The 13,907-nt window shown below is 35.2% G+C and overlaps 1 protein-coding gene and 1 long non-coding RNA gene across 2 annotated transcripts; one reads left to right on the forward strand and one right to left on the reverse strand.

Annotated features, from left to right (window-relative positions):
• Positions 1–1,257: 1,257 nt before the first annotated feature.
• On the reverse strand, positions 1,258–2,715 carry LOC111438307. Its single transcript, XR_002709641.1, has 3 exons — positions 2,641–2,715; positions 2,486–2,548; positions 1,258–1,566 (listed from the first exon to the last, which is right to left on the reverse strand). It is a non-coding gene; the product is annotated as an uncharacterized LOC111438307 (long non-coding RNA).
• A 3,516-nt stretch (positions 2,716–6,231) lies between these two features.
• Positions 6,232–10,371, forward strand: LOC111438306 (probable gamma-secretase subunit PEN-2). Its single transcript, XM_023076205.1, has 2 exons — positions 6,232–6,561; positions 9,933–10,371. The coding sequence occupies exons 1-2, from the start codon at positions 6,309–6,311 to the stop codon at positions 10,091–10,093; spliced, it is 414 nt and encodes a 137-aa protein (XP_022931973.1). The 5' UTR covers positions 6,232–6,308; the 3' UTR covers positions 10,094–10,371.
• Positions 10,372–13,907: the final 3,536 nt, after the last annotated feature.

The raw sequence follows: 13,907 nt of genomic DNA on the forward strand, positions 1-13,907 counted from the left end.
CGTCGCATCTCATCTTGTCATTTCGATCTAATTCAAACTAACAATAAGTTGCACTAAATTTTGACATAAGACAGGAATCCCCTTGCCATTGAAAGCTGGTTCCCACAGGGCACATTCTCGTGTATAAAATGGACATATCTAAACACAGTTACAACGTTTTGGGTTATTTATTCAAATTTTTTATTCTACGGGTAAAATATTTATTTATTTTCAAATATTTCAATGTATTTTAAAAAAATTTATTCTAAAGACTTATATTTTTAAAATTAACAAAATTTCAAGTGGTTCATTAACGGAAATTAATTCTAAAAAAATTTATAGACCCACTCAATAGAACCCGACTCAAATAAGTTGATAACCTAGTCTAAACAAGACGAATTAGGTTTGATTGGTCGGTTCACTTAGTCTTTTCAACATTATCCTTTTTCATTGTAACGACCCTAATTTTCTACTGAAATAGAGCCGCTATCATATGCATGACGTGACCTTTTTATGCAGAAACATCTATTAAAAATAATTCATAGAACGATATCATGGACGTAAACGTTTGCAAAAATTTTAAAACAAAGCAATGAAAAATAATCAATGTAAAATATAAATAAATAAATATTAAAACGATGCTGCGATTTAACGTAAGAACTAAAAAATAAATAAAATACAACTGTCTTAATACAAGTTTCATGGTTGTCAACATGACGTCGCTGTCATTCATATAAGGGTGTCTTGCCATTACCTAAAATATAAGAATAGCACATAGCTCGATGACCATGAGTGGTATGGAATTACAACTAGGTCAAAAGTCTATTTTACCTAACTACATATTATGCCTTAACTTGAGTCTTTAATGAACAATTTGTTTATGAATTTGTACGGAAGAGAGAACTTCTCCTCTGCTTATCTCGTGAAATTATATTTTTCGTTCCATATATCGTCAAATTTTTAAAAGATTAAACATGTTAAGTCGACTACAAAAGTCATTTTCACATATACAGATTAAAGGACAAACGCTCAAAGCAAGGAGTTCAGTACTCACTTAAAATTAAAATCAAGTTGCAATATGTTCATCGTGACTCATACAAACTCATTCAATGATGATTTAGGTAAGTAACCGAATTCCACGCTTGAAAAATCAACTTATAATCACAATATTCAAAAACATAAAACTTAACGAAATAGTTACGCCACTACGATTTTTAAGATCAAGCTTTCGAATTAAAGCTAAACATCATATAGTACAAGATTTCATCAAAAAAGTAAACATCGATATCGACATGGACATGCTTAAAATTAGATATTAGACTTAGAGTATTAGACATGTCGCTATTTTCATCGATATTTCTACGTCTAATATGAATTCGACATCGAGATGATATCGAGACAAGAGGTAAATCAAAATTTTGATTACAAAGGAAAGTGATGATATTTAGCTGACTAAAAAGGGGCAGTGACAATGTCTCTAAGCTGATAAAGAGGTGGAAGCTCATCAGCATCTTGTTCATGGAACCAATTCTCCATTATGGATTCATCTTCATCTCGAATTGCTTTGCATTCCACTGCTTCTAATCCCTGCATTTTCCATACTTCATCATCATATAATCCTTTTCCTTATAGTGATTGTAATAGCGCTATTACATCGGGTTACAAATAAACCAACCGCTATTACAATCGTTGTAACCCTCACAACTTTAAAACGCGTCTATTAGGGAGAGGTTTCCACACGCTTATAAAAAATGTTTCATTCCCCTCTCTAACTAATGTGCGATCTCACAATCCACCCCTTTGAGGGTCAGTATCCTCGCTGGCACACCGTTCAGTGTCTGGTTCTGATACTATTAGTAATAGTTCAAACCTATTGTTACTAGATATTGTCCACTTTGGCCCGTTACGTATCATCGTTAGCCTCACAGTTTCAAAATGCGTCTATTAGGAAGAGGTTTCCACTCTCTTGTAAGGAATGCTTCGTTCTCCCTCTACAACGAATATGAGATCTCACAATCCACCCCTCTAGAGGGTGAACGTCCTCGTTGGCACACTGTCTGTTGTCTGGCTTTGAAACCATTTGTAATAGCCCAAACCCACCACTAGTAGATATGTCCGCTTTGGCCCATTACGTACCGCCACCAACTTAGGGAGAGATTTCCACACCCTTACCAGAAATGCTTGTTCCCCTTTCCAACCAACATGGGATCTCACAATCCACCCTCTTAGGGTCCAAAGCCCTCATTGGTACACTGCCCATCCACCCTCTTAAGGGCCAAAGCTCTCACTGGTACACTGTACTGACTCTGATACTATTTGTAATAGCCCAACCCCACTACTAATAGACATGTCCGCTTTGGCCTATTACGTAACATCATCAACCTCACAATTTTAAAGGAGTGATCTTCATACCCATATAAGGAATGTTTCGTTACCCGCTCCAACCAATATGTAATCAATATGGAATCAGATAGTGATTGATAGCGGAATTTGTGTATGATATTACCTCTGTGAAGATCTTGATTGCTTCTTCCATGCTAGTTGTGTTCATCACGTACAGCGCTGCTTCCTGCAGTTCATCACAAAACCATTGCTCATCTGAAAGCCTTACTCAAACCAAAAACACGCACGCACACACAATATTAAGCCTTTCATACTTACTCTTGCAAATTGGATTTGGTTCGGGCTCTGTTTCAATGGATGATTTCCTGTCCATTCTTCCCATTATGGCTTCAATCAACCTTATCTTATCCATGCAAATGGAGGAACGAGGAGGAGAAGAAGGAAGGGAATGAAGCACCCCTTTTGTAAGCCATGGAGATGGAGTTCATGGAGCGTGGCAGCTTGCCATGTGGCTCTGTTTCATGGGGGAATCATGTCTGCCACGTGGCTGGGTAAGGATTAACCTGTCGGCCACGTGGCTTCTCCTCTGTCTGTCTTCGTCACCCCTAGCTAAATCTGTTGTCCTCCTCGGGGGTGTCGGTGAGAGAATGTGGTTGCAACGAGACACCTGGCATTGGGTGGGTCCCACTTGAGAAAGAACATGCACGTGATTAGCCTAATTTGTATGAGCTCTTAGAAACTAAGAAAGTGTTGGGATCTCACTTCAATTGAGGAGTGGAACGAAGTATTTTTTATAAGAGTGTTTCCTTGAGGGGAAGCTCGAAAGGAAAAATCCTATAAATACATCCACACCTTCAGTACCGTTGTTAAACTAATTCCATTTCGAGCTAATGAGAGGGTGTGTCCCGATTGTTAAAGTCCCAGCATCTCAAGGAAGCTACTCATCTACTCACCATATATGGAGAGGAGTACTGCATCTAGTAGAGGCGTACATTCAACCCGACAACCCGGACCAACCCAACCTGAACTATAAGAGTTGGATTGGGTTGGATTAGCATTTCAGGTAAGGTTGGATTCATTTTTCTAAACTCAAACTAAATCGGTTCGGTTTTGAATTCATGAGCAAAACCTTCGAGTCGCCCCGAGTCAAATAAAAATATATATAATATATTAAGAATTCTTTTATATGAATGAACTTACCCAAATTCATTGGTCTAATCCAATCTAAGTATATACCTGTTTCTTTTTATTATTTCGTTTAATTTCGTTTATATTATTTTGATTTCTTTTATATTATTTTGTTATTTTATTATTTTTAGCGTATAATATATACATGTTAATTCTTATTATTTTATTATTTTTAGCGTATAACATATACATGTTAATTCTTGTTATTTTATTTTATATTATTTTTATTTTTTTATATTATTTTGTTATTTTATTATTTTTAACATATAACTATTAATACATTTTATGCTATTTTTGAATAACAATTCACACATTTTATTATATAATACAAAATTTATTAATTATGACTTATACATACATTTAATTTGAAACAAGTTCATTATTAATTGTTAAATTATATATATATATATAAAATACAAAATTTATTATTTATGACTTATGCATACATTTCATATGAACTAAATAATTTTAAAGCATGTCTTTATTATTATTATCCACCAATTCTTAATAATTATAGATTGATTTGTGTGATTTGTGTGTGTTTGTGAACGTTTAATATATTTTATTTAAGATAGTATCCAAATAATTATAAATTGTGGATAAATAAAACTTAAAAATAATTGACAATCGTGTTAGACATATTGTCCACTTTGAGCATAAGCTCTCATGGCTTTGCTTTGGGCTTCCCCAACAGGCCTCAAACCAATGGAGTTAGTATTCCTCACTTATAAACCCATGATCATTCCCTAAATTAGCCCATGTGGGATTTCCATCATCCAACAAATCCAACCCAGACCCAACCCGAACCCAACAAAAAAATAGAGGGTTGAGTTGGGTTTTGAAAAGTTTTGGGTTGGGTTGGGTTAAAAAAATCTCCCAACCCCGCCGGACCATGTACACCCCAAACATCTAGTAAAATTATATTCTCAAACTCCTTATTTGGTAAGTACCCAAAATAGTAGACATGTTAAATCAGTTACAAAACTGGTTCTTACCATGCAAATAGAACGAACAAGCCCTCACAAGCAAACATAACTCAGACAGGATTAAGATCAAATAGCATTTGATTATCTTGTGAAGTATTAATCTTTTCAATTAATGGATTTACAAAGAGAGATTAAATATTTCATGTTCCAATTTTATACAAACTCATTGTATAGAATATTCCCACTCACATGTCTCCACATATATATCATTTGTAACATTTACAAAAGGGATGCAACAATATTATTATCGGGACAACACCCTTTAGTTATTACTTAAACATGATCCTACTATATGTCAATCACATACCGTTTGACAATGGCCCAACCCAATGCCCACCTCGGTCAACCCAATAGGCCAATGGTCAAGCAACCCATGCCCGTATCCCGACTGCGATCCTTATAAATGTTCTAATTATGATATCATGGAATGTCATAGATATTCTCAGATGTTGACAAGCAGGATCCAACGAACACCAAAGTAGGAAAATTATCGACTTCGCATCAAACTTATAAGTAAGTAGTTTTACTGTTGGAACGCATTCGGACTAGGTTGAATGAATTATATATTGTATGAATAACACGCACTCTATGACTTATCTACGTGTTATTACTTATATGATGTCAATCCTTGTATTTTATGATACCATGTTTATGTTATGGCGTACGAGACACTTGATGAATCACGTATGTAAAGATGAATGATATGACCTATCCATATATATATCTCATAAGAAGGTTATGTCATGAAATAGATCTACTCCTGCCCGCTCCTCTACACCGAGCGAGGCAATGAGACCAACAGATTCCAGACAGATTCTCTTCTCCTTTAATTCGACTGAGCCTTTGACGATATTTCCTATCCACGGGAAAAAGCTAATTGGATAAACAAGACAGGGATCAAAGACTCCTTATTCATCAGACAGATTGAACTCAGGGACAAGTGATTGAGTGAAGGAGAAAATAGTGGGCGGGTTAAGTGAGATCTATGCCGGCCGGCATTCCAGCCTTCCTTCTCATCAATGATTCAAGATAAGCAAAATGAAAAGGATTCCAATTGAGTGGTGGGGGAGAAGCAAGCCGAACCTCTGATCGACCTGGAAACATAACAAATTCCGTATCCATTTCTCATTTTTGAATGAATCGATGCTATTTGTTTATATAGCTTTCAAAACGATTGGGATCTTGAAGATCTGGAATAGATTGATTGCATATGAAAATATAATACCATGATTTGAAAACGTGGGACCTTATGTATGTTGTACGTCACGAGCAATATGTTTTATGCGGGTACATACACCATGTTATGATACACACCCCTTTTTTTTCATTGATTTTCGTAGTGTGAGCATGCGCTAGCTCGTAATCAAGCCTAAGGGTACCTAAATGAGCTCGCTTAGTGGGTTCTTGTGTGTGTTCGCGAATCTTGTATAGAGAAGTACTATGCATCCAACTCTACCTGAAAAAAAGAAAAGAAAGCTCGAGAAAGAATCACGAAAAGTAGGTCATACCATGAAATTATGTTGCATGTGATTGCATTTTTAGACGTCCTTGGAGTCAAGAATTTAAATTTTTTATTCGATAAAATACAATAAAAATAATAATAAAATATCACATTAATATTAATAACACCAATTTTAAACTTGATTAATTTTTTTATTTTAAATATTCTTTGTGAAATAATTATATTTTTGTATTTTTTTTTTTAAGAAATATCAATTAAAAATTGAAAAAGAAAAAGAAAAAGCGACGATGAACATTTTGCCTAAAACTTCGGTTGGTCTTTGTGTTCAGAGTCATTGAAATTTGATTGCAATGGAGAACTCGCAGAATTCAAACAGCAATCCAAACCCTAATCCGATTCGCATCCAGAATCTTGTATCGTCGCCGATTGCTGTGTTATGGCCGACAATTGATGGCTCATTGGGGCTGTCGGAGGAAGAATCGGTGAGCTATGCCCGCAGATTCTATAAATTTGGATTTGCATTGCTTCCATTTCTTTGGGCGGTTAATTGCTTCTACTTCTGGCCTGTTCTTCGCTCTCACTCATTTCCTCGCATTCGTCCCTGTGAGTTTGCCTCTCTCTGTTTAACTTCGATGCACGCGTCTCTACTTTCAATTATTTTCTTAATTTACACTTAACCGGAGATCTTCATAGTAAGAGCATTCATTCTTCGAATTCAGATGTATTTTGTAGCCTTAAACAAAGAAAGTTAGTGCTGGATATCATGTCCTGTAAGATAGGACTTGAAAGATTGTCCCATGTCAATATGAATATAAAAAATGAACTTGAAATAATCCTCAGAATCTGTGGTTGAGGATTGTTGGGAGAGAGTCGTAAATTGGCTAGTTTAGGGAATGATCATGAGTTTATGAGTAAGGAATACATCTCCACTGGTACAAGGCCTTTTGGGGAAGCCCAAAGCAAAGCCATGAGAGCTTATGCTGAAAGTGGACAATATCATACTATTGTGGAGATTCGTGATTCCTACAATCAGTGAGGGAACTAAACTAGCTTATTTGCTGTCTAGCCTTAGAACCAACTATTGATCTATATGAACGGTAAGAAACTAGCCGCTTGAAAAGGGACATTGGACTACTATGAATAACAGAGACTTTCTTTTATCCTTTATCCCTTGTCTAGAAAGGTTATTGGCTCGAAGATAGAAGCACTCGAACGTGATTCACTTCTAACATTTTTCCCTTACCTGTAAGTAAACACAATGGTGCAAAGGGATTACCCTGGAAGGAGAACATGAATAAGACCCTATTGTTGGTATTTTACCTCAATATTCTAATGATGGTAGCATTACGGGTTATTGGTTGTTGTTCTGGTTTTTTAGTTATATTTTAACGCGTTTCTGTTTCACTAGTTATGTTTCAATGTTTGGAAGCCCAAGAATCAAACTATTTTGTGGAGAAATACATGATGCCATTGTGATGTAGATATTTGTATTACAAAACTGAGTGCCCTTCGATTTATCCTTGTCCATGTGTTGTTCTTTTTCATAGGCTTGGTCAGTGGATACAAGGAGTTCTAAGCTGTTTATTTGTGCCAATACCCTGACCATTTTGATAATTCCCCTTCTTTCTCTTTGTAGTTTGCTTCATCATATTGGGACATGGTGATTCATGTTATACATTATTGTCTGGAGTTTATAGCCTTTGCAATAATACTTTAAGCAATGATACATTGATACTCTTCATAATTTACTGGAAAAAAGTGGATAAGAAATATTAGTAATCGTGTTCTAGTTCACTGAATTGAGCCTTAATTAATTTGGAGATACTCTCTGGTTTCCTAATGTCAGCCTTCGATTGAAGTGACAACGATTTGCATTCTTGATGCTTATAATTAGCAAATAATGTCCTACAGAGTACAAACACTTTTGAAGGAAACTAAAAATGCTTGGCTCTTGCGCTCCAAGTATACAACATTCATAAATAAGCCTTTGATTGCTTGTCAAAGTTGCAATTCATTTGAGCTTCATTATGCATATCTTTTTTCTTTCTTTAATTAAAAAATGTAGTCAAGATTTTGGTTCTTGCTTCCAAGTGTACAGCAATTTAATGTTTTGGTCTCAGATTATTTGTCATGGTCGCCGTTCATATCTCCTCATTTGGCACATCTTTTTTTCTTTTTTTGAGAAAAACTGTGTATGAACTTCATTACGCATCCATCTGGTCTACCTAGGGGCATGTGTACACTGGTTTACCTAGGGTATGTACGAGTTTAATCATAAACCAGCAAGGAAAATTAGTGTGGATTCTTTTGATGGTTTTCTCGGTTTCGAATCATTAAGAAGGGTGGTTTTTGTGTATCTGCACTCGTGTGGATGAGAAACCCTTCAAAAGGGGCCAATTTATGGTGGTTTATTCTGCCTTTTCACGTATCTCCTTGATGGTAAGATTGTTTGGTGATACTCTCCAAGGCCCTTGGTTCATAATTAAGGTAATAAGGGTGCCTTTTTGTGTGAGTGTGTGTGTATGTGATAAGGGTGGTCTACCTTGGAGTGTAGGCGTATATTTGTATGAATAAATAAACTAACTATGGGAACAAGGTTGGTTTTGTGTGCGTGTTGCAAAGTTGGTTTTTTGTCCGTGTATAATTGGGGTAGGTTCTTTTTTGAAATACTCTCCTAGGCCTGGGTTCAACCCACTTGAGATACTCTCCGAGGCTTTGGGTTCAACACTCAAGCTCGAAAACTTAACGACCTATAACACCTGGATTCTTTGGGATTAGTGGAGTGGGTCGTGAATATGATACAAGAACCACCCAAACCCTGCCCCCCAAAGAAGAACTTGATTTCATTGTTTTCCTTTTCCTTCTATTTCATTACACTTATGATTCAAGGCACGAGCCTCAGTGATTAAAGCCTTAAAAGCGATAATGTACTTGTTCTTAACTGTAGTCTAAATTATCTAATTCAATTTTAATTTGTATATTCATATTTGTATGTCCATGCTAGCTTACACACGCCTCAACTAATTTCAACTTAGGAAGGAAAATTGTTTCATAGTGGAATTTATAGTTGTACTGCAACAATGATAGTATAATTGTAATACAATAATGAATCTATTTGAGATCAATGCTCTCTATACTGGAAGGCTTCTTCATTAAGTCACTCTGATACTGGAGTTTGCAAGATAAAAATTCTTTTGCAAGACTGTTTATATCATCGGTAAGATAGATTGAAGTCCATATTTTTTTGCACTAAATTGTAGAAGTTGAACATGTCTAAGAAAGCTGAGTTCTTATTTTGGTTTGTTTACTATGAAAAGTATGACATTCTTGATAATGTTTATAATTTTGTATCGTCTCTCTAGGTATTTGAAATGGTTAGGATAGGATCAAAGCCATATGACAATCCACTTAACTTTAGCATGAGGATATGGCACAGTATTCTGGATCTTTTCAACCTATAGTGGTGCTTTGCGGCCAGCACTCAGGATTCCCTCATTCAAATTCTAAGAATAGGTCACGACTTCAAAAGGAATTTGGTTAACATAGTTTCAGTCATAAATTTTGGATCTCTTGTTAGAGTTCCTAGGAACTATTGAGGGTATAACTAAGCCTAGGAGTGAAATTGAGGACTTTGCAGTTTCACTAGCTTTCTAGATGGTGTTCCTTGCATAATGATATTTACAATTAATTCTCATCTTTTCTAAATATACACAGCTGAGCTTTTATTTTTTTATCTTACATCTTTCGTCAAAATTTTCCTTACTTCGGCTATTACGAGTTTTCGTTATGAATTTTAACAAGGTATATTTTTAGTTACTCCTAGAACCACATTATGGTAGCGTATTCTTTTTTTTTTTTTCTTTTTTCTTTTTTTTTTATAATCTTAATAGAAATTTACTTTTATTATCTTTCCCATTATCTCGGTTTGGTACTTGATAAAGTTATCTAACGATTTGAAATTGCTCTTCCTTTAGATATTGTTGGCTCAGCTATTGGTTTTGCTGTTTTCATGGCCATTATCTCGTCTTGGGCCTTGACATTTGCCATTGGAGGTGAACGCCTCTTTGGACCTGTTTGGGATAAACTAGTGATGTACAACCTTGCTGACAAATTAGGATTAACAGGTTGGAGCTAGTCTGGTTCCATTCCTTCAGCAACCAACTTCGACCTTGTTCTTGTATATTTTAAGATGTGTAACTCTCTACTGTCATTCTTTTCTTGAAATATCAAAGTTGAAGCTTTTGGTTTCACTTCTCTGTGCTTCAAGTGTCAAACATAAACATAGAAGGGATCTCATATCAAACATCATTGAAATGAAAAATATCAGGTTAAACAAACCCATGGTTTAAAGAACGCTTGTAATTTTATTGCCATGCTGATGCTGGTTAATAGTCAAATGCACACGTTTTGAAACGGTTCTCCCTGCAGCTGCATCGACAGAGTTCTGTGGATTGAATTCTAAACTGGTTATCTGAAATTCTCCTTTGCTTCCCTTTTCTCCCACTTTCAATACTATAAGCTGTGCTCTGTTTTCTGGTTCCCTACTTGAGAACATTCATTTTTCAGGTGGATAACATCTGATGTTATGAATTTTGTTAAAGTTCTTAAGGGACTATGTAGAATGCATCAACGAGCGCCAAAAAAAGGTACGATCATGTACTTCTATGATGTGATTATTAAATTTCATTAGGTTACTGTCGTATTCCCAGTTTGAGACATATGGCTCACAGTTGATTCACCGTATCAGATAGCATTGAAACCAGTTTGTTTTCAAATGCTAGTTTTGGATTATTGCCTGTATCAGATTATGCTGTGATTCACTTAATAAACTTTGGTTAGTAGAAATGCTAACCTCTTGATGTTTGGTGGAGTTATCAATACTCCAAATGGGAAACCCATTCACTAAAATAGACATATGAGAGAACCAAAAGACTTGCTAGAAATAGTGAAAGATGGGTAGGGTGGTTGGTGGGGGATCTGCTTCTTGAATGGTGTTTGTTTGGTTAGGTTTTCTTTATTACTATTATCCTCCTCTTCAATCTGGCTTTTCAACTTTAGCAGCACATAGGGGTTGCAAGTCGGGTTAGACGGGTCGGGTTGGGTCGGGTTTGAAAGTGAAGAATTTCCTCTGAATCCACTTTTGTGTTTTGCAAATTGGTTACATTTTGAAATGTATTTTTCTTGGATGAAACAACTTAATTATTGGAAAAGCTTTCATTGGAGTAATAGGTCAGGTTTTAGCATATATGTAGAATAGAGTTAGACGTTTCCCACATAGCATATTCTAATTTGAATCATATTTGGTATAAATGGATACTAACAGTTGGCACTCAGGGTTTTGCCTACTTCAAAAGTTAATACCCATCGCTGGATTTAGGAAAAAGTGCTCAACATTGATGATAAATAACATGATTTGGACGTATTTGGTTCATCTCTGAATCTTTTCTCTTGTGGAATAAGTTATTGGATATGGAAATGTGCTTTTTATGAATGTGAGCAACAAATAGCCATCGGTGAATCAGCTCCGTACAAAACCAACTTCTCTTAATAAGTGATTTTGATTCTCAGTGATTTTGTTAAGAGGTGTCCTTTGTCCGACCCTCTTCCATTTCAGGTGTTTTGTTATATGTTACAATCGCACTTTCTCGAAATTTTGTTGAGCGATTGTGCGATACTCACTCCCACTAATGAGTCAGTCAGGAACTACTTTTAGGATTTGATGGGCTCGTTATGTTAGGAACGTCCGTGGTGACGTGAACGTGGGAGTTGTTAGAAAATGATAGGATTAGAACATAAAAGAAAACCAAGAAACAAAAAAGAAATGGTAATGATGGGTTATGACAACCTAATGTAACCGCACAGCCAGAAATGTATTATGAGGAATTTGGAATGTTTCTCAAAATCTGTAATGCAACCAACCAAATGAATTGGGTTTCCCTCCCTTCATAGGTTGTTGGTGAGATCTCAATAACAAAATACAAAAGCTTTTAACTGTCCACAATTAACACTTTCTCCAACTTTCTTCTCTTTGTCCGCTCTAATTTCGGTGGGTTTTGTGTACTTTCTTGTTTCTTTTGTGTGGAATTTTCTGGCCTTTCATTGTTGGGTATCTTATTTTTCAGATACAACGGGTTTCGGGTTTTGTGTATTTTCTTGTTTCTTTTCTGTGATGTGAAATATTCTGGCAGAAAACTTTATGGATTTCTTTATACTTTTTTTGTTAGATCTCATGTCGATTGGAGAGAGGGATGAAGCATTCTGTAATAAAGGTGTGGAAACTTCTCCTTAACAGACGCATTTTAAAAACTTTGAGGGAAAATTTGAAAGAGGATAACATATGCTAGCGGTGGCCTTGGATTGTTACATCTTTAATCTTGGTGGGTTTCGGGTTTTGTATACTTTCTTGTTTTTCTATTCTTAAGTATAAATCATTTTTAAGTTTTAGGAATTTAATATATTAGATGGGATGTATTAAATATAAATATTAAATAATGTTAAAACAAATGTCAAACAAAAGTATTAATAAAGGTGGAGTGTGTTAAAATGGTGTATTCATCAGATGATTCTATTTATAACAACAAAATCATGTTCATTTTGTCCAATCAATGATTTTAGTCTACTTTTTTTTTTCCCTTAAAATTTATTGTCTTTTAGTAAAATTGTCCGTTTGAATAATGGTTTTACCTAAAATAAAAATTACTATACTTATTTTAAAATATTGTGGGAGGCACCCTGGTTTTTAAAATATATTAAATTACCATTTTACCCTTCGAATTTTAAATCTCGATCACTCACATTGGTCAAAGCCATCAGATACCAAATCAAATTATGGGTATGAAGGAATAAAGGAAAATGACTCATGTGGGTCAGAATCATTACGTACCAGCTCATGGTTAGAGCCATCGGGTACGAAATTTGAAATTTAAATCTCGATCCAAATTCTGGACATGAATGACAAAGAAAAATGACTCATTTTGGTAATAGCCATTAGATATCGAATCTAAATTTTAAATCTTGATCTAAATTCCGGGCATGAATGAATAAAGGAAAATGACCCATGTTGGCTAGAGCCATCGGATACCAAATCCGAGTCTTAAATCTTGATCCAAACAATGGGCATGAATTAATAAAGGGAATGTTGGTCAGAGCCTACTCATGTTGGTTAGAGCCTCCGAATATTAAATCTTGATCCAAACAATGGGCATAAAGGGAAATGACTCATGTTAGTCAGAGCCTCCGAATCTTAAATCTTGATCCAAACCATGGGCATGAATTAATAAAGGGAAATGACTCATGTTGGTCAGACCCATCAGATACCGAATCCAAATTTTAAATCTTGATCTAAATTCAATACATGTATGAATAAAGAGACATAACTCAGGTTGGTCGGATCAATTAGATGTCAAATCTAAATTTTAAGTCTTAACTCAAACCCCGAGCATCAATCGTTGCAATTTTATTCCGTTGATGGGCACATGTTTCTAAACATGAACTATCCACCAATATTACTTTCACATTGTTAGAGTCAATAAATTTGACTTAATTACGTAGAAAAATAAGGTGATGTAAAACTTGCCATAAATAATGGATATTATTAACTATTTTTCTTGGCCTTTTTTAATTGGAACAAAGAAGAAATTCTTTTTTTTTTTTTTGGGTAAGAAAATATATATTTTGAAGGTTAAATTTTAGTTCGTTACCATTTTTAACTCTTTGGTCTAAATCCTCGGTGTAAATATTATTATAGTTTTCTAACTTTTAAAAGTCAAAACATTTAATTGAGATATCACTTCATACGCTCTTCAAAAGAAGAAGGAACTGTACACCGGTATACTGTTTACCACTCACTGATACCTAAATTAGAGAGGGAAGAAATCAGCAAGACCTTAAAGTTTTGACCGTGGAAACGGAGGAACCATAATGGTGTTGTTATATAAAATTTCACTGAA

The sequence above is a fragment of the Cucurbita moschata genome, unplaced genomic scaffold, assembly GCF_002738365.1.
Source record: "Cucurbita moschata cultivar Rifu unplaced genomic scaffold, Cmos_1.0 Cmo_Scf00073, whole genome shotgun sequence".
In the NCBI taxonomy this organism is placed as follows: domain Eukaryota; kingdom Viridiplantae; phylum Streptophyta; class Magnoliopsida; order Cucurbitales; family Cucurbitaceae; genus Cucurbita; species Cucurbita moschata.

Coding starts and splice junctions, on each gene's coding strand:
- LOC111438306 (XM_023076205.1), top strand. CDS start 6,309: ATGGAGAACTCGCAGAATTCAAACAGCAATCCAAACCCTAATCCGATT. Junction 6,562..9,932: donor ATTTCCTCGCATTCGTCCCT/GTGAGTTTGCCT, acceptor CTCTTCCTTTAG/ATATTGTTGGCTCAGCTATT.